The 24,289-nt window shown below is 36.6% G+C and overlaps 1 protein-coding gene across 3 annotated transcripts in view; it reads left to right on the top strand.

The window, feature by feature from the left end:
- The window catches only part of LOC113094047 (microphthalmia-associated transcription factor-like), a 52,684-nt gene extending 30,492 nt beyond the window's left edge, over positions 1–22,192 (top strand). For all 3 annotated transcript variants that reach the window (XM_026259683.1, XM_026259685.1, XM_026259684.1), the window contains 8 exons: positions 12,689–12,919; positions 14,433–14,531; positions 15,477–15,594; positions 15,751–15,843; positions 16,981–17,037; positions 17,143–17,218; positions 17,350–17,497; positions 18,051–22,192. In XM_026259683.1, coding sequence (XP_026115468.1) covers positions 12,689–12,919; positions 14,433–14,531; positions 15,477–15,594; positions 15,751–15,843; positions 16,981–17,037; positions 17,143–17,218; positions 17,350–17,497; positions 18,051–18,446 — 1,218 coding nt within the window. In that variant the 3' untranslated portion in view covers positions 18,447–22,192. The remainder of the gene's footprint in view (positions 1–12,688; positions 12,920–14,432; positions 14,532–15,476; positions 15,595–15,750; positions 15,844–16,980; positions 17,038–17,142; positions 17,219–17,349; positions 17,498–18,050) is intronic.
- Positions 22,193–24,289: the final 2,097 nt, after the last annotated feature.

Raw genomic sequence — 24,289 nt, forward strand, 5'->3', positions numbered from 1 at the left:
GTTCTTGGTTCTAAATAAATGCAACTTATAGTCCAGTGCGACTTATGTATGTTTTGTTTCCTTATCATGACATATTTTTGTACTTATGCTTATACGATAAGATTCTAACGTACTAACGTTAGGTAATAATGACTCGTGTATGAATCAAAAACATGTAACTTGGCCAGTGCTGCCCAATTTCCAAAATAAATTACTCTTAGGCATTTTTTAAATGAAAAGTTCAGAAAGATCTGATTGATCTGATTATAATACTGCCCTATATTGTGCACTAAAATTGCCCAACATTATAACTAAAATATGTGATTTTTAGTGAATCAAAAACATACAACATGACCGGTATAGCCCAGTTATAATTGAAATATTCCCAAATGTTTCATAATAAAATTAAATGTCAATCAAGATCTTGTAAATCAGACTGAATCTGAATCACAAAATTGGGCAAATTGAGTTAAACGTGGCTAAAATCAAGATCTTATGAATCAAAATAAATTGAATGGATTTTTCATCCATAATTGGATGGTTACTGCTCAAAACAAATGGTCAAATAATACTGTTTCCCTTTATAAATAAAATGGTTCTAAAAGCATGAAACTGTGGCAAATTCGCAATAGAAACTGGCGAATGGTTGGCCAGGTGCATTGTCTTGTTTAAAGGGCTGGTCACGCTACACTTTTTTTAATTGACTTCCATTAATACGCATGATGTGAATGCAGAAGAAAAGAAATGCAAGCTCATCCAAATTTTCCAAAGTTCAAGTTTGGTTAACTCTGCCTTTTGAATTCATATCATTGAAGTCATGTGACCAATTGAAGACCAATAGAAGTGGCTTCTTAGCTAAATTAAAGGAAAATAAACTTTTAAACTGCTGGACTGCAGTGTTGCAGTAAAGTGAAGTAGATTACATATTTATACAATTTGGATGTATTAAGTCTTGTTATGTTATATATAAATATATTAGGGCTGGGCAAGTTAACACGTTATTATCACGTTAACTCATTAATTGAATGACGCCAACAATTATTTCATCGCACATTAACGCAGTTTTTTATTATTATTAAAGTCCATTGCTCACTTGCTCTGAATGCACATACAGACAACCATAAGTCACAGGAAGGGATGCTTCCGATCAAATTATTTAGGCTAAGCATCAACATACACAAACCACAAAAGAATGCAGCTCGTAATCACGACTTCATAAGTGGGAAATAGGACATTTCTGATAGCACATGAAGACAAAAGAAAAGCGCTCTTGCTCAGGACAGTGGAGTGCATTGTTATTTTTTTTTTACTTTGTGGTTTATTATTTTGAGTTGTGTGGAACGAGGTGGCACATGGCCCTCACACAATATATTGTTATGCTCCACACTCTGGTGCGGTTAGCCCTCACACTAACAGATCGATATATAACTGTGCTCTGGCCCACCTCTTCCAACCGAACCAGGGTCTACTAAATATAGCCCGCCCAAGGGTGGCACGGAGCGATCAAACTAGTCAAATGAACCGGGCTTAGGGTGTCAAACACACTCAATCACCCTAATTATTTTCCCGCATCCCGCACATACAAGTCTGTACCCGCTAATCAAGTGTTGTCCTGCGCTGCACTCTGTTGCATTGCGTCCCGCAATATAGTGCAGGTCTCTACTAGGAAGGTGCCTTTTATTATGTTATGATCAAGTCTCTGGACTCAGAGCATAACTTGTTTTTTTTATAACAATCTAAACTGTAATGTCCTGGCGGTGACAAAAGGCTTATTTTATGTTTAATTTAATTACATTAATGTTATAAGTTGAGATTTACAATAAATATTTTAACTGCTACTATGTAAAAGGAATATTAATGTTAAAAAAAGCACCTTATTTGTTTAAAGTGTTTGTAAAGCAAATGTTATAGCACTTTTGTTCATATAGCAGTACTTTTAAATAAAAAAAGTGCATAATACACTACTTTTGAATATTAGTTTTGTACATAACAATGCAATTAATAATGATGTACATCGTGTACATATACATTTTGTCTAATATGGCTGCGCTTTACATGTCCCGCAAATTTTTTTTCAAACTCTTGCTTAGTTTTGACAGTAGTTGACCTGAAAGAGAAAACCGGTCACAAACAAACTGTTTATGCTAATTCTCGCTATAATGCCTTGTGGCGACACTGAGAATGCAACAAATACTTGCACTTTGCTATTAATTCTGACACACATTGGTTTGTAACAGCGTGTGAAATCAAATAATTGAACAGGATTTCACAGCAAAGCCTCATGTTGACCATGTTTTCCATGCTGACATTCTCCTCAACTTCCCATGCTTTAGCTGTGCCAGCATTAGTATATAATGCATTTGTTCTTCACTCAGTTCAACTTGAACTTGAGTCTTTATCAGCTGAAGCGTGTCTGATTATGATACTGCCTGTGAGGGAGAGAGGGAGCGGGGTGGGCAGGGGACAGTGAAGTGTGTTAAAACGCATATGGGGATTATCTTTCCCCAGAGAATTCCTCTTTAATGCATGCTGTGCTCCAGCCTCTTGGAATTAGCCATCTTTAATCCTATTTGCTCAGCTACATTCAAAATCTTTTCATAGCTTTGATTCCTTGTTAGTCTGTGGAACTATAGACTGTTACTGATTTCTGTGCTATTGTGCACAGACTGTGATAATTACAACTAAATCTGCCGCATCCCAAAGGACTCGGGGTGCTAATGTCACTCGGTAAGAGCCGTTATGTTACATTTGGTCATTTTTTCGGGGAAAAGTAATTGCCAGCTGTCTTTGATAGGCATGAGAATAATGCTGTATAAGTGATTGTTGGAAAATGCATCGATAAAAGTGATATTGCATGACTATGACACATATTTTTAGGATTTGTCTAGATTAAGTGTTTGGCTTTTACCTATGTTAACGTCTTAGCTAGCTAACATGCTCTTGTTTGTTTTTTTTTGTTTTTTTTTTGTACTTTCTTTTATGATTTATGATTTTTATGTTTGGTTAATTTTTTTTTTTGTTTAATTATTATAAAATGTTCATGTTCAATGCTGTTTTTCAAACTATTATGTTTTTTGAGTTGTTTTTAATTTTAGAAGCACTTCTAATATTATCAGTTTAATCATTACATATTTTTCCAAATCAGTGTATATTGTTTTTTTTATTTTTTTTTTTATTTTTTTATTTTTACTATTAATTCATTTTATATATGAAACCTAGTTTTACATTCACTTATATTACCAGTGTAATTATTATATATTTTTCCACTTCTGTGTTGTTGGTTTCTTTTACATGTTGAGATGAAAAATCAGACATTTTCTTGAAGAGAAAAATTATTCTGTACTCAGTTTTTTTGCAGTGTTTCTATTTTGTTCATATAGTGTTGAAACACCTTAGAGATATTTATGAAGCAATTAATGTTCCCATATTTTGAATCTCATGCAAGGCGTGTGAAATGTACTATATTTATGCGTGACGCTCCCTTGTCAACAGAAGCTGATAACACAAATCTAGACCACCCAGCATGCTTCTGTACAACCAGTCTGATCCAAATACTATATCGTGAATGAAAATGAAAGAAATGTGCACTGTACTTTAAAAAGACTAATTTTTCTAAATTTCAGTGTACATTAACTGAACGATGTGTAAATAAAAGGATATATATTTAAAGGCATACAGACAGTTGAAACACTGAAACCTTGTGAAATCCCTTAGTCTTGTTTAAAAACATCTCAAAGTTTAGCATCTGATTTTGAGTGGCTCATATCAAAGGATAAAATGGCATGGCGTGTACTCCATAATCTTAACGTAGTATTTCTGTTCATTCAGTCGTTACTTATGCTAAGCTGAAGATGTGCTGGTCATTCAAACCACTGAACGGCTGTCAACTATTAAAACACACTGAATTCAATCCAAACACATGCTCAGATTTCATCTTACCACAAACAAACACAGTGGTTTGGTTTTAGCAACATTATATACAAAACATACTAGAAAGAAATAGAGTTAAATGTGTATTTAAGTATCACTGTACTTATAAAAGTATGTGAATGCATAATTCGTAGCCAAAAGTCTCTGAAAAATGGTTCCCTTTTGATTTCTGTTCATTCATAAATGAGTAGAGGAGACAGTTTAAGAGATTAAAGGGTCAAATTCCTTTGCCAGTTTAGTTTGTATTTTTGCCCCTAATCATGAAAACTCTAGTTTATATTTTATCCACATTACATTTTATTTGATTTCAACAACAGAAATATGTATCAGAGTCAATTCATGGCAGGTTTCGGTCAAGTAAGAATGCTTGTCAAAACATTTAAAAGATATTTAATAAAAGATGGACATCTTATACTCAAATACTGCAGATAAAAATAAAGGCTCAAATAATGAGAAAAGTGTAAGACAAAATGACAAGGGACTTATATAGTAAAAGTATTAAGAAAAGTGTAAAAAAAAATAGAAAACTTAGAAATATAGTTAAAGAATGTAGAAAAGTGAAGAAAACTTAGTAAAAACTTAGAAGTATAACAACATATTTACAAAAAAAGTATAGAAAATATTAGTAGAAACATTGAAATATTCTAAAAAAAAATATTTAGAAGAGTGTAGAAAGACTAAGTAGAAACTTAGAAATATATAGTTCAAACATGCAACTTTAGATGGCGCAGGCTGACGTGTTGTTAACGTAACTGATGATATTCAAAGAGTTAAACGACTTTATGCTCCATATGCAGCCAATAAGCTTGCTACCTTGCATTTATATTAGATTGAGTAGAGATTCCTGCAGCACTTTCAGTTTCTCTGAAACTCTCCCCCTTCCCCAGCTCCACCTGTATAAATCTGCTATGGGGTTATTTTATATGCTATTTGTGCAGCAGCAGTATGTCTAAAATACTCATGGCACCGTATCACCGTATGCATTGTCAGTAGCAAGTTCCTGCACTTGCTTGCAGCAGCAGCAATGATCTACAACTACAGCAAAAACCAACAATACAGTTTTTTTTATTCGCTTTGGTACTATTTTCACAAGCAAGGTGTAGATTTTCACAACTCATAGTACTAATATCACAACAGATCATCAAAAGTGCACTTTCTTCAAACATTTCAGCATATTTTCGATTGTGTTAGTACAATACACAAAACCACAAAGTATCCTTTTCACTACACAAAATAAGTGTTTCAACTTTATAAATGTTTCATTCACAGTAACCACCTTTCATAAATCTCTTACTATCAAACTTTTGATTTGTATCTCATCTCTTTCAGTTTAATACATTTGTCTATTATTTAATCCAACTGATCTTAATGGTTAATCACAGAACCGTTTGGTAAACCTATAGATTTTAAATGGGTTTGTCAGCAATATACAGTATATGGATTTTGAGAACTACAGAAATAAAAATGTATGTTTGTACAAACATATAAATTATGTGTAACCACACATGATGAATACTTATTGCTAATTGATTTCACATAGTGGTAACCACAATTGGTCACTATATAAAAGTGGGTGTGTAAACACTGGCAATTTCTTTCAACATGGAGCAGGATAGACAGCAAGGAATAGAAAGAGCTTGTGGACAAGGGATGCATCAGAGAGGTGGACCCCAACAGAGAGGTCAGAGAGGTGGGCATGGGGCCCGTCAAAGGGTTGGTCATCAGAGAGAGGGAGTCAGAACCGGAAACATCTCCATGTGAGCAGTTATCTCTGAAGATGGTGTTGTAGGACGTAGGCCATTACTTGGCTCCTATAATGCTGCACATCTTATTGAGTTTCTCAATGAAATTGAGCCTGCCTGTCAAGGTGAAGGGGTCACTTATGTAATTGTGTGGGACAATGTCAGGTTCCACCATTCAGAGGTAGTTCAAGCATGGTTTCAGGCCCATCCCCGATTCATGACCCCTCTACCTGTCTCAATACTCTCCCTTCCTCAACATTATTTCAGCATGGAGGTGGAAGGTCTATGATCGCCAACCCCTTGAGCGTGCTTCCCTCCTTCAGGCCATGGATGATGCATGTAATGACATCAGTGTAGACCAATGTCAAGCATGGATTTCACCACGCCAAAAGGTTTTTTCCAAGGTGCTTGAACAATGATAACATTCATTGTGATGTGGATGAGAATCTATGGCCAAATGCTCAAGACAGGCTTGAGCCAAATTAATGTAACGTGTCCACTAAATGTTATGTTTTCTTCTCATTTAGTTGAATTTCATTATAGAAAGTATACCTACGTTACAATTATATCTGAAAAATAAAAACAAATTCACCCAAATTACTGTATTGTAGAGGTAATGTATTAAATATATTGGTATATAAGTGTATTGCCTAATGTGAAAACTGTGTAATCTGTCTTTTATAGTACTGTAGGATATTAATTTCAGCCCTTCTAAGGCTGATTTGGAACCAGTATCTTGCATTGTTTGCTGTTGGATGAACTGAATGTTAAAAGTACTAAACTGAAAGAAGATCATACTGTTGTGTTTCGGTGATTAAACCAAATGTTCTCATTACATATTACAATAATCTTGTGTTTGAAACAATGATTATATGTAATGAAAACATGTGCAACTGAATTAAAGCATGAGATCAGGTTTTGAAAGAATGACTATCTGTGTTACAAGTGTGATCAGTTTGGATTTTTGAGTTTTGAAAATGTACACCTTATTTGTGAAAATAGTACCAAAGCGAATAAAAAAACTGTAATTCAGCAGCAGCAAATTCAAAAACTATCATAACAAAAAGTCATATCCAAAAAAATAAGTAGGAGCTTAGAAATATATAATAAAATAAGTGTAGAAAGAGTGAGTAGAGACTTAGTGGAAAATAGTAAAAATATTTAGAAATAAAGTATAAAGTATGAGAAAAAGTGCAGCTGATTGTGAATAAATGTTTGAAACCACTTTAAACTGAGAAAATACCTTTGCTCTGATTGATTCAATTGTTTCCCACTGAAAACTATAAATGACAGCTTTGAAGTTTTACAAGTTCCTGTTATACAAGAGGGCATGAAAGCTTTTTTTATGAGAATAGAACTGAGCAAGCGATCAAAAGAAAGCAGAAAAAGAAAGCTTTGAGACTATCTGTCTCTGGCTAGCTTAGTCGCCCCCTTCCCAAAGCGATGCAAAATTAGCTAAGGTGTACCAGGCAGAGCCGCTGGACTTGAAAATTGAAACATTAAGCTCAGATGAGTTTGCCTAAAGACTGATTGGCCCCTAATTAGCCAAGTGACCTTTGATCTTTTCAGAAATAAGTAAAGGATCAGGTTTGGGAGTGAGACAAAGGCAAGAACAGTCTTAGCACACACCAAACGCTAATTCAGCAAAGAATGCCTGTAATTAGGACTGCTCGTTTCATTCCAGTGAATATTTAATGCTGGGAAGAGGGAAATAAGCTGGAAAAGTGGGATGTAGGATCATAGCTGAGGGATCAGTTTCACCATTCACTATACACAATATTTTAAAGAAAAACTAAAACAAAACAATGAAAAATTAACAACAATTATATATATATATATATATATATATATTAGTCTTCATACAAAACTTTAGTATGTAATTTAGAAAACTTTATTTTTGGTTCCAAATAACTTCATTCTCTATTCACTTGCAGTGTATGGATAGGATCAGCCACAACATTCTGCTAAATATTTTCCTTTTTTTTATGTTTAAAGAAGTTATATGGTTTTGGAATGACATGAGGGTGAGTAAACAGCGACATAATATTCTTTCTTAAACGGATGGTTCACCCAAATATTACAAATTTATGTTTATCTGCTTACCCCTAGGGCATTCAAGATGTAGGTAACTTTTTTTAGTAGAACACAAACAAAGATTTTTAACAAACCATTGCAGTCTGTTAGTCATATAATGGAAGTGAATGGGAATCACGGCTTTGAGAGTGAAAAAAACAAACAAAACCAAATTTAACCCTGTGGCTCGTGACGATACATTGATGTGTAAAAGACACAAAAATATCAGTCTGTGCAAGAAACTGAACAGTATTTATATACAAACTCGATTCCAAAGAAGTTGGGACACTGTACAAATTGTGAGTAAAAAAAGGAATAGAATAATTTACAAATCTCATAAACTTATATTTTATTCACAATAGAATATAGATAACATAACAAATGTTGAAAGTGTGACATTTTTAAATGGCATGCCAAATATTGGCTCATTTTGGATTTCATGAGAGTTACATATTCCAAAAAAGTTGGGAAAGGTAGCAATAAGAGGCCGGAAAAGTTCAATGTATATAAGGAACAGCTGGAGGACCAATTTGCAATTTATTAGGTCAATTGGTAACATGATTGGGTATAAAAAGAGCCTCTCAGAGTGGCAGTGTCTCTCAGAAGTCAAGATGGGCAGAGGATCACCAATTCCCCCAATGCTGTGGCGAAAAATAGTGGCGCAATATCAGAAAGGACTTTACAGTGCATAATATCATCCAAAGATCATAAAAATCTCTGGGCATAAGGGTCAAGGCCGGAAAACCATACTGGATGCCTGTGATCTTCGGGCCCTTAGACGACACTGCATCACATACAAGAATGATACTGTAATGTAAATCAAAACATGGGCTCAGGAATACTTCCAGAAAACATTGTTGTGAACACAATCCACCGTGCCATTTGCTGTTGCCGGCTAAAGCTCTATAGGTCAAAAAAGAAGCCATATCTAAACATGATCCAGATGCGCAGGCATTTTCTAGGCCAAGGCTCATTTAAAATGGACTGTGACAAAGTGGAAAACTGTTCTGTGGTCAGACGAATCAAAATTTAAAGTTCTTTTTGGAAAACTGGGACACCATGTCATCCGGACTAAAGAAGACAAGGACAACCCAAGTTGTTATTAGTGCTCAGTTCAGAAGCCTGCATCTCTGATGGTATGGGGTTGCATGAGTGTGTGTGGCATGGGCAGCTTACACATCTGGAAAGGCACCATCAATGCAGAAAGGTATATCCAAGTTCTAGAACAACATACTATGCTCCCATCCACTTTTGACTGCTAGTGTAAGTTTGTGTTTTATCAGATTTTGGCCACTTGGAAAACAAATATCCTTCGACCACTAGTATGAACCCCTAGAGCACACAAGCGAATCAACAAGAGTTTTGTCCATGTTCAGAAGAAACATTTTCATATGCATGCAGCTGTTTGATAGATCAGGACTGCACTGGTAAATCTTCTAAACCCCAGACAATGTGTCTCATTCTTGCTGCCTCAGCATTGAGAAGGATGTTCTTGTGACAGTATCTCGCCGGAGGCAAAGACAAGGCACACAAGTCGAGCAATGATGAGAAGAAGAAGGCCAATCTTTGTTAGTTGCCTTTTGCCCTCTGAATTGCTTGAGCGTGTGCTTTAACAAAATGTTTTAGAAAACTTTCAACAGCATGCAGGAAAGTTTGTTATTCAACTTTAGATTTGGGGCTTTAGTGGGTACATAATCCATTGTTGAATTTTATGAGATTGACTTGAATATATTTTGCACAAAGAGAAGATACATCACTCACTGACCTGATGTCATACCTTACTTAACCTCACATTAGTTTAGCAGAGGTTTTAGCAGAATATCTGATATGCTTTTTACTGTACATTAAAAGTAAATGGGGCTGTTGCTAAGACGATAAAGCACCAAAAACAACTGAAAAAAAAATCATTTGTGAACAATAAAATATAGCATATTAAAATGTGCCACTTGACATAAATCATTAGACACCCATATCAACTACTTTTGTAGTAAATAAATGATAACATAATTTTTCTTTGTTAAAAGACTGATTTACATTCAGTGTCCAAACACTTTCTTTGTATGTACAATGTAAATGAGTTTTATGAGCGTTCAGTAACACTGTGGTTAATGGAAAGAATGTGTTGAGTTGCATTGGCTCAGCCATTTCAACGAGTTATTTATAAAGTCTCATGATTGTTTATGGATGCCTTTCAGATGTATGCATATATAGCACAGTGCATAGATGTATTTTCAGCATCATTACTGAATTCTTCAGTGTCACATGATCCTTCAGAAATCATTCTGATATACTGATTTGGAGTTTATTGAGGCACAAATCATAGTTAACAGTTAGTTAATATTTACAACTGGTCCTTAAAATAAAGAGTGACCAGAATTCTTTAGATTTTATTTAATTCATGTATTTATACATTTTTATTGCAAATTCTCTGTTTCTTAGAGATCATGCATTTTTTTTTATTTAAGCAGCTATTTAAACTACTAGATTTTTACCATTACAAACTCAATGCCACATTGCTACGTTGTTCTGAATGGTTTTCATTGGTTCTCAGAGTTGCTAGGTGGTTGCTAGTGTGTATTTTTTTGGTTGCTAGTTGGTTGCTTGCTGTCCCAAGTCTAAAAAGTCAACCTCTAAATCTATAAGATGTTCTGCTACTTAGATACAGTTTTAGAAACATAGGGAAAATAAATGACATACTTAAAGGGAAAGTTCACTCAAAAAATGCAAGCTCATCATTTATTCACCCTTATGTTGTTCCAAAACAATACAACACACAATTGAAAATATTCAAGTAAAGCACCTGTGAAAAAATCAGAACGTAAATTTGTATTAGCAAAGTACACTGGATGCTGTTTTCAGAGAGCAGTGTTATTCTGTTGAGTCATGTGTACTTTATCGTTCCTCAGAGAAGAGCGGGAAATATAAATGGCATTCGGCTGTCAAAGATCACTTGTGGGTTTCATCAGGTTTATTTGGTTTACGGCGCTGAGATCTGAATAACTGTGCATTGGGCTGAATGGAGGTGCAGATGTTAGCTGCTGGAGTCACTTTGGAGCTGCAGAAAGACTCCACTGTTTCAACCTCACACTGACCTTAAAATTTCTGCATAAACGCATAAAGGCATACTTATACAAGGCGCAAGTTCAGTTGTGTTTGGTGTGTCTTGTGTTAATTATTCAACAGGCAAATCTAATCAGTTATTCACCCATTTTGGCATAACCATTTGCATTCTTTATTGGTCAGGTCAGTTTAATAGATTAGATTAGAAGTAGCTTCAGCTGATCAAATAGTGTTCAAGGTTGAGGATTCATTCACAGCCATTGAGTGCTCATACAGAATTATAAAAATGTATAATTGTATAATGCATATACTAAAACTACTGCTATAATCACTGCTACTACTAATAATTATGATTATAATAAATAAATACAATCTGTACTCTAGGCTTGTCGTGTTTGTCCTGAAACTGTTGTTAAGTGTGTCACAAGTCGTGACCTGTGAGTGTAAAGGTCATTTTGTTTGCATGGCTCATGTGGAGGAGGAACTTAAGGACTCTTAAGAGATGAATAACTGAGCTTTGAATAGAATGGGAGTCTGTTTTGGAAAATGACGGTAATTATTACTGATTTGATGAAGGAACAGTGATAGCAGATTGCTTGGAAGTTACACATGGGATAAAATGATTCAGGTTATTATCTTTAGTGTTTAATCATGTCTACTACTACTACGACAAACTATTATTATTATTGTCACGATCATTAGCTGGAGAGCCAATGAACTTCAGTAGAGGGCACTCCACTCAGGACCATCACACCCATCAACCACCAGATGTCACCATAGCATCACTTGGACACTAGCACCTCTCATACTGTTGCACCACACCCGAACTACATCTCCCATGACTCACTGCATCACTATCACCTTGCCACACCTGCACCTCATTCATCAGCTAATCTCCTTGCCACACCTGCACCTCATTTACACACACATATAAGCAGCACTCACACACACAGACACTTTGCGAAGTCTTGTTAAGCCCCGTCTTACATTACCGAGCGTTTTCCCTGTGTTTGTGTTTCCGTGTCTGACCTTTTGGATTGTGTATTTCAACTCTGATTCTCTGCTGCCTGCCCCGATCTCTGCTCGGTACAGTTTATGATTCTTGATATCCCTGACACACCTGATGCCATTCCTGATTTCTGCCTGTCTGACCATTCTGTTGAATAAATGCTGCAGTTGGATCCGAACGCCTCTGACTCTCCTTCATAACAATTATCATTGTTGTTGTTAAGTAATATCATAAAATACATTCTTAAAAATAAATAGTGTATACACATGAACATTTTTAGACATAATAACCTTGTCGCTGGTCGTTTTTATAATTTTTACACGTACTAAATAAATGCACACATGCATACATACATATTATCTGTGTGGTTCAGTGTTTATTTTATTTCTCAATTGGCAACGATTTACATTACAGCACCAATAGAGAAAAAAATAAATAAAAGAGAAAGTAAACAAAATATATATCTCTCAAAATATTTTACCTAAACAAAATAGTCTATTTTTACAAAATGTATTGTAATTTTAAGTTAAAAATAATTACTGATATTAATAAATGTGTCTAAATGGGTTATAATATATATATATATATATATATATATATATATATATATATATATATATATATATATATATATATATATATATATATATATAAATTGTCTGGTTCAGTGTGTCTACTTTATTTCACAAATATAATGTAATTATGACAGGGAAAAAAAACAGCAACAGTAGATTTGTAGTTTTTGAATAGTTAATTACAAATGAATTAAATAGTTCTTAAGCTCTTAAATGTGTTACATGGTACTTACTCATCATGTGTGATTATTTCCTGTCTGTGTTTCTGACTCTTCTCTCTCTCTCTCTCTCTCTCTCTCTCTCTCTCTCTCTGTCTGAAGGTTCAAACACATCTTGAAAACCCCACGAAGTATCACATCCAGCAGGCTCAGAGGCAGCAGGTGAAGGCGTATCTGTGCACCACCCTGGGAGGAAAGCTCGGCTCGCAGGCTGTGAGTTTGCCGTGTCCCAGCCAGGCCCCTGACCACGGGGGAATGCCTCCGGGGCCGGGCAACAGCGCCCCCAACAGTCCCATGGCCTTACTGACCCTCAACTCCAACTGCGAAAAAGAGGTAATGACACAAAATACTGTGATATTTCACTTCAGCACTTTCTAAAAATAGTGGCTACTTTAGGATAATTGCAGCAGATTTAGTTCAATTTTTAAAAAGTAATTCGATATTTATATTTGATATTTATCAACCAAAATAGGTCTTTGGAGATCAAATATAGAAAAAAATATCAGGACATTTATCTAATTTATCCATTTATCCTCAATCTGTTTTTCAAAGGTATTTAAATTGTAAAAAATAAATTATATAATTAAATATAGATAAATGACTTTAACATTTTCTATTCATTATCTTGAGCTCAAGACTCAGGAATTCAGAAACAGACAGAGTAAAAACTGTAAATTAAAGGCGACTACAAGCAAACTGAAAAACAGGTGCACAAAATATATGTGTGCTATTATAATATCTGTTTTTTTTTTACAAAAAATAAAATAAAATAACAAACTGACATTTTTAAGTGGACCATGGATAAAAGGTAATGAATCCTTGAATTGTCATAAAAATATTATACAAAATAATTTCTTCAAAAATAAATAAATAAATGTGAAATATGACACACAGTTCTGTAAGGGTGAAAAAAAGTGCTGAAAAAGCTGATTAATCCAATATTCCAGCTGTTTCAACCCATATACAAAAAGTTCAGTTGCTGCCTTAAATTGAAGTATATTCAACTTTTTTGTCATATCAACTTAACTTAAAAACTCAGCTAAAATTGCTCAACATATTCTGATGAGTTAAAGTAATGTAAAGTTTCCATGACTTACTTATTATATTATTTTTTGCAATGTAAATAGACCACAAAACTTAACATAAACATACAAGAGCCCAGGTCACAGTCAAAGCAAAAGGCCCTATGGCAGGGTTTAAACCCATTAATAAGACGGACCGACGGGACCAAGACAGGAGCGAGAAGACAAGCTATGACACACAACAAACCAGGACAGAAACACACAGGGAGAATAGAAACAGGAGGATATGAGGAAGACATAATACTGAGCACAAGGCAAATAAACAAAACAGAAAGCATGTGCTCAACACAAAGACACGAACAAAACATGGACACCATAAACAAGACGAGACAGAGGTGACAGGATCCTGACAGGTTCACCAAGAGCAACGTGTAAACGATGTAGAGACATTATGAAGATGTCATTTTAGATCTCATTACCGGATGATTGATAAAACCACCTCCAGCCTGGAGGCTTGTGTCGCTGTGAACGTCTCGCTGAAGCAGCTGGCTGGATTGCGTCACTGTTCACGCTGTGATAGAGAGAGAGAGCTGTGCTTTAGGAAGTGTTAATAGATTAGACCGAGTCTGACATTGGCACGCTGAGAGGAAGTACACAGCTCTTTGGGATGTATGTCAGATTAACTAGTGATTTTCACAATGGGAAATGGATTGATTTAATAAATTTACCGCTGCACACAAGACACGTTAACTGACTTCATAGTGCGTCATACTGTAGCTGAGCACTGACAGCTGATGATATCTATTGCCCATGATTTTACTCAGATGGATGATGTCATTGATGACATCATTGGTTTGGAATCCAGTTACAATGATGATGTCATGGGACTCTCGTTGGACCCCGGACTTCAGATGGCCAACACGGTAAATACACTTTTATGCTTTTATCACTTCTGTACTTAAATCCACTTGCAAAAACAAAAAAAAGTTCCTATAATTTATATTTATTTATATTTTTTAAATGTTAATATAATGAAATATTTATTTACATTTATTTTTATTTTAGTATTTTCATTTTGCAAACCAAAACTATACAAACAATGGTAGTAATATAATTAAATGTGTATTTTTTCCATTTTGTTTAAAAAAGAGTGAATATAATGAAATATTCATTATTATATTTTATTTGCTTAAAACAAAAATGAGTACTAATATAATAAAATATGTAATTATTTAAATTTACTAGCAAAAAAACAGTTAATATAATGATATTTAGTTTTCATTTATTTTATTTAGTAAGTTCAGAGGCATTTCCTTCAGCTTGAGGCTTATTCATGTCACTTTTGGTGTGAAAAGGTCTTGTTGCCAAAAATATAACTTTTGAGTGTTTGTTATTAAGAAACAAACAATCAAGCACAGCCCATGTGACAAAAAGTACCGCAAAAATAATGCATTACTTTATTTTTTTATTTTTTATGGAATAACATAATATGTAATGCATTACTTAAAAGTAACTTTCCTCAATACTGCCTGTAAGTTTCAAGAACTACAGTGACTCATGTGTATTTTTAATTAGCTTTAAACTTGGTGAGACTTTGTCTCTTTCTGTGCCTTGTCACACAATCAGAGCTGTGGCTGGTGTCAGTATTGCCGACAGCAGCGTGAAGCAGCTGTCAACACCTGATCTAATATCTGTCTGAGTGCAGAGGAACAGTGAATAGTCTTCATTTACTCACTCTCATGTCGTAGGCAGGACGTGCAAGCTGCTCTTTTCCGCACAGTGACAGTGAATGGGAATCCCAGTGACTGTCTTCTGAAGCCATATGATGCATTACAGAATATGTAATGTGTGTGTTCCCGTGTTTCTAGATCCCTGTGTCAGCGAACCTCTTGGACATGTATGGTAACCCGGGCATGCCGCCTCCAGGAATCTCTGTCAGTAACTCATGCCCTGGTAACCTGCCCAACATTAAAAGGGAATTCTCTGGTAAGAGACATATGAATTAGTTAACATCGTTCTGTAGCGTCTAAGCCCCTCCAGGCATTCTGAAGATCTATTTAATTGTGTTTCACCTTTTTAAAGTCTGTAGAAATGTCATTTGAATGATGATATGAGTGAAACATATGCTCATATGCTACACAGTTGCTCCATCTCCAGCCATGATGCACATGATGGACAAGCCCAGCTCCTGTAGCAAGTTTGACAGCTATCAAAGGCCTGAAGGGTTTCCTGTGGGTACGTTCGAAGATTTCTCTCCATGTCTTGCATGTCTGTTAACAAAACAGAAACATAATAATCATTTTATGGATTAAAATTGTTTTATGAATTAGATTTACCCGTAAGCTCCGGTTTGTGATTGCATTGCTAGTGCAGGGGTGAGGACTCGTTTGAGTCTTTGACTTAGCTTAACCAATAAAGCATTCATTCCTTCAGCATGGCGGCGTTGGTGTATCGTTCCACAGACGCCCTCTAGGGGAGCGTGAGTTCCCATTCAAGGGAACGTTTCAGGTTATGCATGTAACCATGGTTCCCTGAAAGGGGAATGAGACACTGCGTCCCTTTTTCCCATGCTTCAGGACTTCCTGCATGTATCCTTCAAACAAGAAGTGCATGATGTATTTCACAGGTGCCCTTTAATACTCTCGGCCACACCAGCTGTGACGTTATAGGCTGCCGCCTGCCAATATCAAGTTTATTGTAATGTTTAGACTCATGTGTCATGTATTCCCCATAGGACCCTCAAAGGGACACATCATCTTTAGGGAAACCGTGGTTACATGTGTTACCTGAGACGTTCCCTTTCGAATGGGAATTTGCACTGTGTCCTCTAGAGGGCGTATGGGTTATAGTATGCGAGTTATGAAGTTGGTACAATGTGTATATACTCTAATATTGTATGTAGAATTGTTAAGTTGTTATATATAAAATTATTTTTAAGATCAATCATGTTTTGAATTAAATACTAGCTTACTGCTAAAAATACTGTGTAGTAGAATGAATGTGCATAGGTATTATTCCACGATAATTATGATATGACATGCCATGCCACAAATGATGACATTTCATTTTTACATTGTCATGTGACCATGTAAAGGTAAGTGTAAGTGTCAACCATCATAATACCATTATACCATTATTTTGAATTCTGAATTAGATTTTATGTAAAAATGGGCTAAAAGGGGCAAGTCTAGCACATTGAATTGTGGGATACAGAATTTATAGGCAGTTTGCTGTATCGTTTGAGTATTTTATGCATACAGAAAATGTGCAGACTGTACAGTATGAGTAGTCCATACCACAGTAAAGAGGCATTTTGTTGAGAGAAAGTATACTATAAATTCAGTTTCTCTTCTCACCCTGCTTTTTTTTTAGAGGCAGAAGTTCGCGCTTTTGTAAAGGAAAGGCAAAAAAAGGACAACCATAATTTAAGTGAGTTTACTTGGGCAGCATCCTAAGTGGAAAACTGTAAATGTGATTTGGTTGAGTTTATAAATACGAGTGTGTAATGTAACATGCATTTCCCATCTGTTTCAGTTGAGAGGCGACGGAGATTCAACATTAACGATCGAATCAAAGAACTGGGGACTATGATTCCTAAATCGAATGACCCGTAAGGACAACAGTGTTCAGTAGATACACGCTTACACATGAAGCAGATGCTGTTATTACAGCAGAGGCTAGTGCTGTTGATAGAGGGTCTGTCAGATGTGCTGGTGTCAGCTGCTTGTTTGTGTTGCTCAGGGACATGCGCTGGAACAAGGGCACTATCCTGAAGGCCTCTGTGGATTACATCAGGAAACTTCAGAGAGAGCAGCAGCGTGCCAAAGAGCTGGAGAACCGTCAGAAGAAGCTGGAACACGCCAACTGCCACCTGATGCTCAGGATACAGGTCAGTTCAGACAGAGCCCAGATCCCTGGACAGCAGCACTGTCAATACATATAAAAAAACAGCTAGAACATAGGGTGGAGTGGCATACAGAAACAGTACATTGACCAAAGACCAAAACTACCCTTGGTCAGGGAACTTTAGCACACATAAAATGGATAATAAAACCATTTATCTCCCCGGGCCTCTTCATTTTTGGGTCACTGAAAAGTGACTGAAGCCTTGAAACGTAACTAAATGTAATAAATCCTGTTTTTCAATAATATTTTTTCATTATTATTTAGAATTTTGAGGGGATTTTATGATACTGTGATAAGTAGTCATCTCATTCCAATGAGGCTGCTGTTTTTTAGATTTCAAAATTAACTTTTTTTTTGGTCAAAAGTGACAGAAAAGGCCCAAATTAAAATAATAAATGGACCGTTCACAAAAAAAAAAAAAAAAAAAAAAAAATTTCAGTCATCATTTACTCACCATCAAGTTATTCCAAACTTGTATGAGTTTCTTTAGTCTGTTGAACTCAACAGATATTTGAATATTTTCAATGCTAATCCAGGAGCTGGAGATCCAGGCTCGTGCTCACGGACTGGCCGTCTCCTCGTCTACACTTGGGTCATCAGAGCTGGCAGCCCGGCCCATCAAACATGAGGCGGTCCGGGGCGACTGCTCCCGGGATATGTACCCTCACATGCACCCGTCCTGCCCCGACATGGGCCGCTCCAGTACCCTAGACCTTAACGACGGCACAATCACCTTTAACGACTCTAGCACTTCCAGTGATGTGGGGGCTTATGGTCTTGTCCCAAAGGCAGATGGAGACATCATAATGGACGACACATTGACATCTGTAGCAACGAGCGACCCACTCCTCACCTCCGTCTCGTCTGGAGCCTCGAAGGAAAGCAGCTGTAAGGACAGCGTGAACATGGAGGAGAACGAGCATGTTTGTTAGTGCAGCCAAACCGTCGTTTGGCTCTTTAGGACCGCCGGTCATTGTTGTGTTTTTCCGGTAACACAATTGACTTCAAAGGAGGAAGTGCAGCCTGTTTTGTCAAGTGCAAAATAATGCTTTCTTGTTTACACTAAATGTATTTTATTGTATTTGTACCTTATTCCAAATTTCATTGTGTTATAATAATATCATGAAAAATCAAGGTCAGTATCATAAAACGATTGATTTGCGTAACTTCACATAGGTGTATTAGAATATAATCAACTTTGGGATAGTATAAAAGTGCACTTGAAAGGTGATTTCTTTGGATGTACAGTAGTGTGATTGTGCACAGTTTAGAAAAATATTTCTCTTTTTACATATCTTTGTAAAGTAATGATTTAAACAAAACGCTTCCCATTTAATGTGTAAATAGTAAGCGACAGACAGTTGATGTTTAAAAGGATAGTTCACTCAAAAATGAAAATCGAAGATGTAGGTGTTTTTTTTTTTTTTTTTTTTCAGTAGAACAGTAAAGAAGTTTTTAGCTGAAACTGTGGTCCATAAAATGCAAGTCTGCGGCTACCGTCACTTCGAGTTGAAAAAGCATATGCAGGCAACATAAAATGAATACCCGTTGCTCCTTATGATATATTGAGGTCTTATGAAGCAAAATGATCAGTCTGTGCAAGAAACTGAACATTATTTACAACATTATTGTAGATGATAGAGCTGTAGTCCAGAGCTTCAGGCAAATGGTTCGGAGTGATGTCTGGTTTGCAAACGAACCATTCTTTTGAACTGATTCTCTTTAATTGGACTGAACCCTCTGAAACAGTTTCTACTAGTTACTTAATCAAAACTCACTTTCAGACAGACATCTGACAGTCACTCTGATTTGAAATAAGCTGAAATAGTGGTGAATATGTTCCTATAATGAATGAACTCATTGAGTTCCTCCAACAGTCACTGAACGAAGGAGACATTTAGATTCGGACTGATGACTGATGAGCCGCTGATATGCGCATGCATGAGCTGAATGCTTGAATGAAGGGGCATTCAGCCCCATTTCAATTGAATTGTGAAAATTTCTGTTGAATGTCGTTCTAACATCACTCAATGTTTAAGGAAAGTTTTGAGCAAATGCTCTACAGATCGTATCTTCCAGATGAAAGCTCACACAACCAGTAGATGGACAGTGTTGCTGTTTGAAACAGCTGGCTCTAAATTATTTCTTCCAGTTATTAATTAATGGCAATAGTCACTCAGTATTAATGTTTCTGGTCCAGGAGAATTTGCCGTAGCACAGTGGATTTGGATGAAGAAATTCACATGTGGAAGGACCATTTGCACACAGCATTTGAAAAATCCAGCTGATTTTCAGATGTCCCAGAATAAGCGATAAGCAATATTCAGCTTTAACTCTGCAGAAAACCCTCAAATACGGTTCTAGTGGTTTTACGCAGTGCCTTTATAATTATACTAATGCATTTCACCTCATGCATTTCTTAAGATACTTTGAGGATGCATTTTAACACAGTGCATCGCTTGAAACAATCCATAGAATGTGAAATCATTTCTTAACATGTTTGATGACTGAAGGAAAAGTCAGATGATAATTCAAACTTCAAATTCCAATTTATTGTCCTCAAAACATTTTTTAATCAAAATTTGTAACTAATTTCTGTATTACATTTCTGCCATACTTATAATTACATTGTTCCAAGGTTTTTTTTTTTTTTTTTTTTTTTTTTTTTTTATTGGTGGCAAAAACACTGGAAGGATGATCATATTTTGCAGATTTAAGAAAAGAAAAGAAAAAAAAGAAATAATATTTTATAACACTTGTTTTTTTTTTATTCTTACATGGTATAAAATGACTGACTATGTTTGTAATAAGCTGTACTGTTACTGTATATTTCTACTGTGCTCAACTCAGATGTACTGATGTTTGCCTTCGAGTAGCATCCAATTTGTGCCATTAATATGATCATGTAGCTGCAACTATTATGTGTTGTTTCATAGAACTATGCAAAGATAGCTTTCAGTTGAGAAATCAACCTGTGTGTAATGGAAAGGTGTTGTAAGAGTTTAGCATAGGTAACATAGTCAGACCACTGTAAAGTGCCTTACATTACAAACCTGTCACTTAAAGCAATAGTTCACCCTAAACGCTGTGTCAATTACTCATCCTCATCTCGTTCCAAACCTGCATAACTTTAATTCTACCATAGAAAACAAAGAGAGATGCTTAGCAGAGAGTTCATGCTGCTCTTTTCCATACAATTAAAGTGAGTGGGGACTGTGTCTGCCATCAAATAAACGAATAAAAATAATAATTAGGGATTTGCGACTTTTTTTCAGTTTCGTTGTTTCTGTTACAGAATAAAATCTAAAAAAGGTAATTGCAAATTTTTATCTCATTATTCAGTAATTGCATGTTTATATCTCACGATTCAGACTTTTTATCTCAGAATTGCGAGTTTATGACTTGCAATTCAGTTTTATGTTCCTGAAATAAAGAAATTAAAAAGGTAGCAATTCAGGCTTTTTTTCCGCCAGAAAATGAAAAATAAAAAGGTTATTTTTGACATGTATCAAAAAATTCAGACCTTTTATATCTCGCATTTCTGAGATGAAAAATTCTGAACTGTGACATATAAAATCAAACTCAATTAACTTTTTATTTTTTATTCCATGCCGAAACAGGCTTCTACAGGTACTGTCAATTTCCAGAAAGGACAAAAAAATAAACTCTAAATATGTAAAAAAGAATATATATATATATATATATATATATATATATATATATATACATATATATATATATATTGTAGAGTACATGGGTTTGGAGTGACATGAGAGCATGGAGACAGTGTTCCTAATTTTCATTTTTGTGTGAACTATCTCTTTAAATGAAGTGTTGTCTTCTATATATGTGATTTTTGACTTAGTCTTAGAAAAGATCTCTCAGTAGGACCACCAAAACCAAGTTAATACCAACCTTCCAAGGGTTCGATCAAGATTGTATAGTTTTCTGGCTTAAAGCAGAAGTGTCTTGGTGCACTACAAAACTTTCAAGAATAGTGTATTACATAAACTACTTTTACCTACTGAAAGTTGTCCTCTGAATGTAATGTTAAACAGTGTTGACTAAAATGTTGCCAAATGCCAAGTGGAGTCTAAATATGCAGTGAAACTGTTACATATATCGTTGTGGATTTATAGCAAAAGCTGGCTGTTGCAATTTTTTCTGAGCAATAATTCAGACAATCAGGTAACAGGTAAAGCACACGGCTCTTGTATGAATGCATATGAATCAGTGACGTCGATGAAAGGTGCCTTTAAAACAGGCTTCCATGGAACTTCAACCAAACACCTTTTAATGACAAATACAGATTGGTCTGTCTTTTATAAGAGTGTCTTGGCTATATACTGTAGCTAAAGATGTTTTTCTTTTGTTAACATACTTTTGTATGATATTTTCGAAGCTTAACCAAACATTATTTAAGAAGGAACTTAGAATAGCTTGTAATGTTGATTTTGGTTGAATGTCTTTATAAAGCATTCATTTGATATGAATTCAGTACTGGAAGCCGGCCCACGTTAAACCTGTCGGGAAAGACACCTTTCAGTCAAACCGTGAAAATTCCGCTGGGAAGCTTTATGAGGAAAGTAGCATTTCATTGTTGGGTTTTAAAGCTTGACAAGTGTATTGGGAATGAAAATGTTACAGACATTCAAATAAAACTGAGTGTTTTTCACAATTTCTGGAGGTTTTCATTCATGATTTGGTGTGTTTCATTTTGTAGCACAGATATTTTCTTGGTTTAGGAATATAATCAGACTCAACATTTCCTGTGGTGGGTTATTCTGGCTTCAAGGTGGTTTCACACGGTTCATCACACCATTTCCCGAATGCTTGGCACACAATGCTCTCTTCTCATTGTCATTGAAGATTCCTACGGGGTATGAAAAAGACATACTAAATGAAATGAGATGAACTCGAGTATGACACAGTCTTATGCATTAGCCCCCTAGTGGGTCCCGGGCCCCTGGCTAAGAGCAGATTAAGATTTTAAGTGCACAGTTAATTGCATTCCTTTTTTTTAAAGTCAATGCATGAACCTTGAATACAATGCAAGTTGCTTTAGATGTGTAAAATGTAAACATCTTTTGAAAAACTGACCAGTATTGTGCTGTCATACATGCAGTACATGTACCTTCAGCATTTGACACCTGATGACTCACACAGTCTTTGCGTCTTTTGTTTGGGCGAAGAGCACACGCGCAATGTCCTTGAGGGGGCAATCTGCGTGCACTGCAAGCATTTTTCTGTGAAATACTCTCGTTTGTCTCTCTTTTCAAGGAAAATAGAGACAAAATATTTACCATTATATATCCTGCTTAAATGGTAAATCATACGCAGCAGCAGGTCAGGCTGTGGCTTCGTTGCACACAATGGCAGTGCTTCAGGCTTACCAGGCTGACCTGCTGAAGGAACTGGATACAGGCGAGGGCCTTTCAGCTAGCCAGGGAGTCGAGCTGTGCCGCACCACAGACCTCTCTCTCTTGGCTACCAAGCAGGCCGCCTCCGCCATAGGTAGGTCTATGGCGGCCATGGTGGTAACGGAGAGACATCTGTGGATGAACCTGGCAGACATCGGGAGGGAAGAAATGGGGTTTCTTCTCGATGCTCCGGGCTCGCCTTCTGAGCTTTTCGGTACCTCCGTCGAGATGGTGGTCGAAAAGTTCAGGGAGGCAAGGGCGTGCTCAGCTGCCTTTATATCCTTCATTCCATGAAGGTCCTGGCCCATCTCGATCTGAGGATCGGAGACGGGCGCAGAAGGCTAGTATCGTGGCTAGCGCTTCTCCCCCACCTAAGGGCAGGGGCAAGAGGAATTGCGTGTCACGAAGAGGTAAGCAGGGGCTTAGGGATGTGATTCAGATGAGGCAGCGTCCTCGTCCGAAACGGAGCGATACCTAGGAGTTACTCACTTCCTTTGGGTGTTTTTAACTTGGGTTAAGGTGGAAAGTTTCTCTCATAACATTCTCCTATCCTGGACCTATGTGTGACGACTGGGTGAAGGAGGAGCTGGAAGAAAGTGCGAGTTAGCTATTTTTAATGAGATAATGCAGACAAATACAAAACTGGAACACAAATAACGCTGGGATGAAGATACTGTGGTGATGGTGGAGGGAAGTAATGAGTCCGGAAGGCGGAGGTGAGTTGGCAGCAGGAGAGGGTGGCACAGGAACTGCGGGGAAGCGAGCCGTAGGTAAGACGTGTTGCTTGAAGATGGTTGCGAAGAGTGGACGGGGTTCCGGGGGAAGACACGGACATCCAAACGCAGAACACACAGAAAGCAAGGCACGGTTAACAAACATGAAACAACGCTCTCACAAACACAAGACGTAAGACAGGCCATTATATAGGGATGAGTAATGAGTGACAGCTGCTGCTGATGACAATTAATGGAGACGCCCACAAACTAATCAGTGCTGACGAGTAACACACAGACTTCACCCACAAAGTGCAAAACCCAGAGATCATGGTTTACCAACCGAGACACTATGATGTTTTTGGTTGGTCCTATATTCATAGTAACCACCTTACTGACGGTCCGGACCAAAAGGGGGACTCCGGTACAGGAGGGTGGGTGAGTATGTAACCCTTTCTTTATCTGCTTATGGGTGTTATGTTCCTGGTGGTTATATGTCTATTAACAAACACTGTGAGTTTCATTTACAGTGCTCAGTTCCGGCCTCGTGCTCTGGTATTAGGTGGCCAAGATCACAGGCTTTCAGCAGGCGGCCGCGGCACGTGGGTTCTGCCCCACAGGGCGTGAAACCCACCGCGGAGT

This window comes from Carassius auratus, unplaced genomic scaffold (genome assembly GCF_003368295.1).
Source record: "Carassius auratus strain Wakin unplaced genomic scaffold, ASM336829v1 scaf_tig00215236, whole genome shotgun sequence".
Lineage (NCBI taxonomy): Eukaryota > Metazoa > Chordata > Actinopteri > Cypriniformes > Cyprinidae > Carassius > Carassius auratus.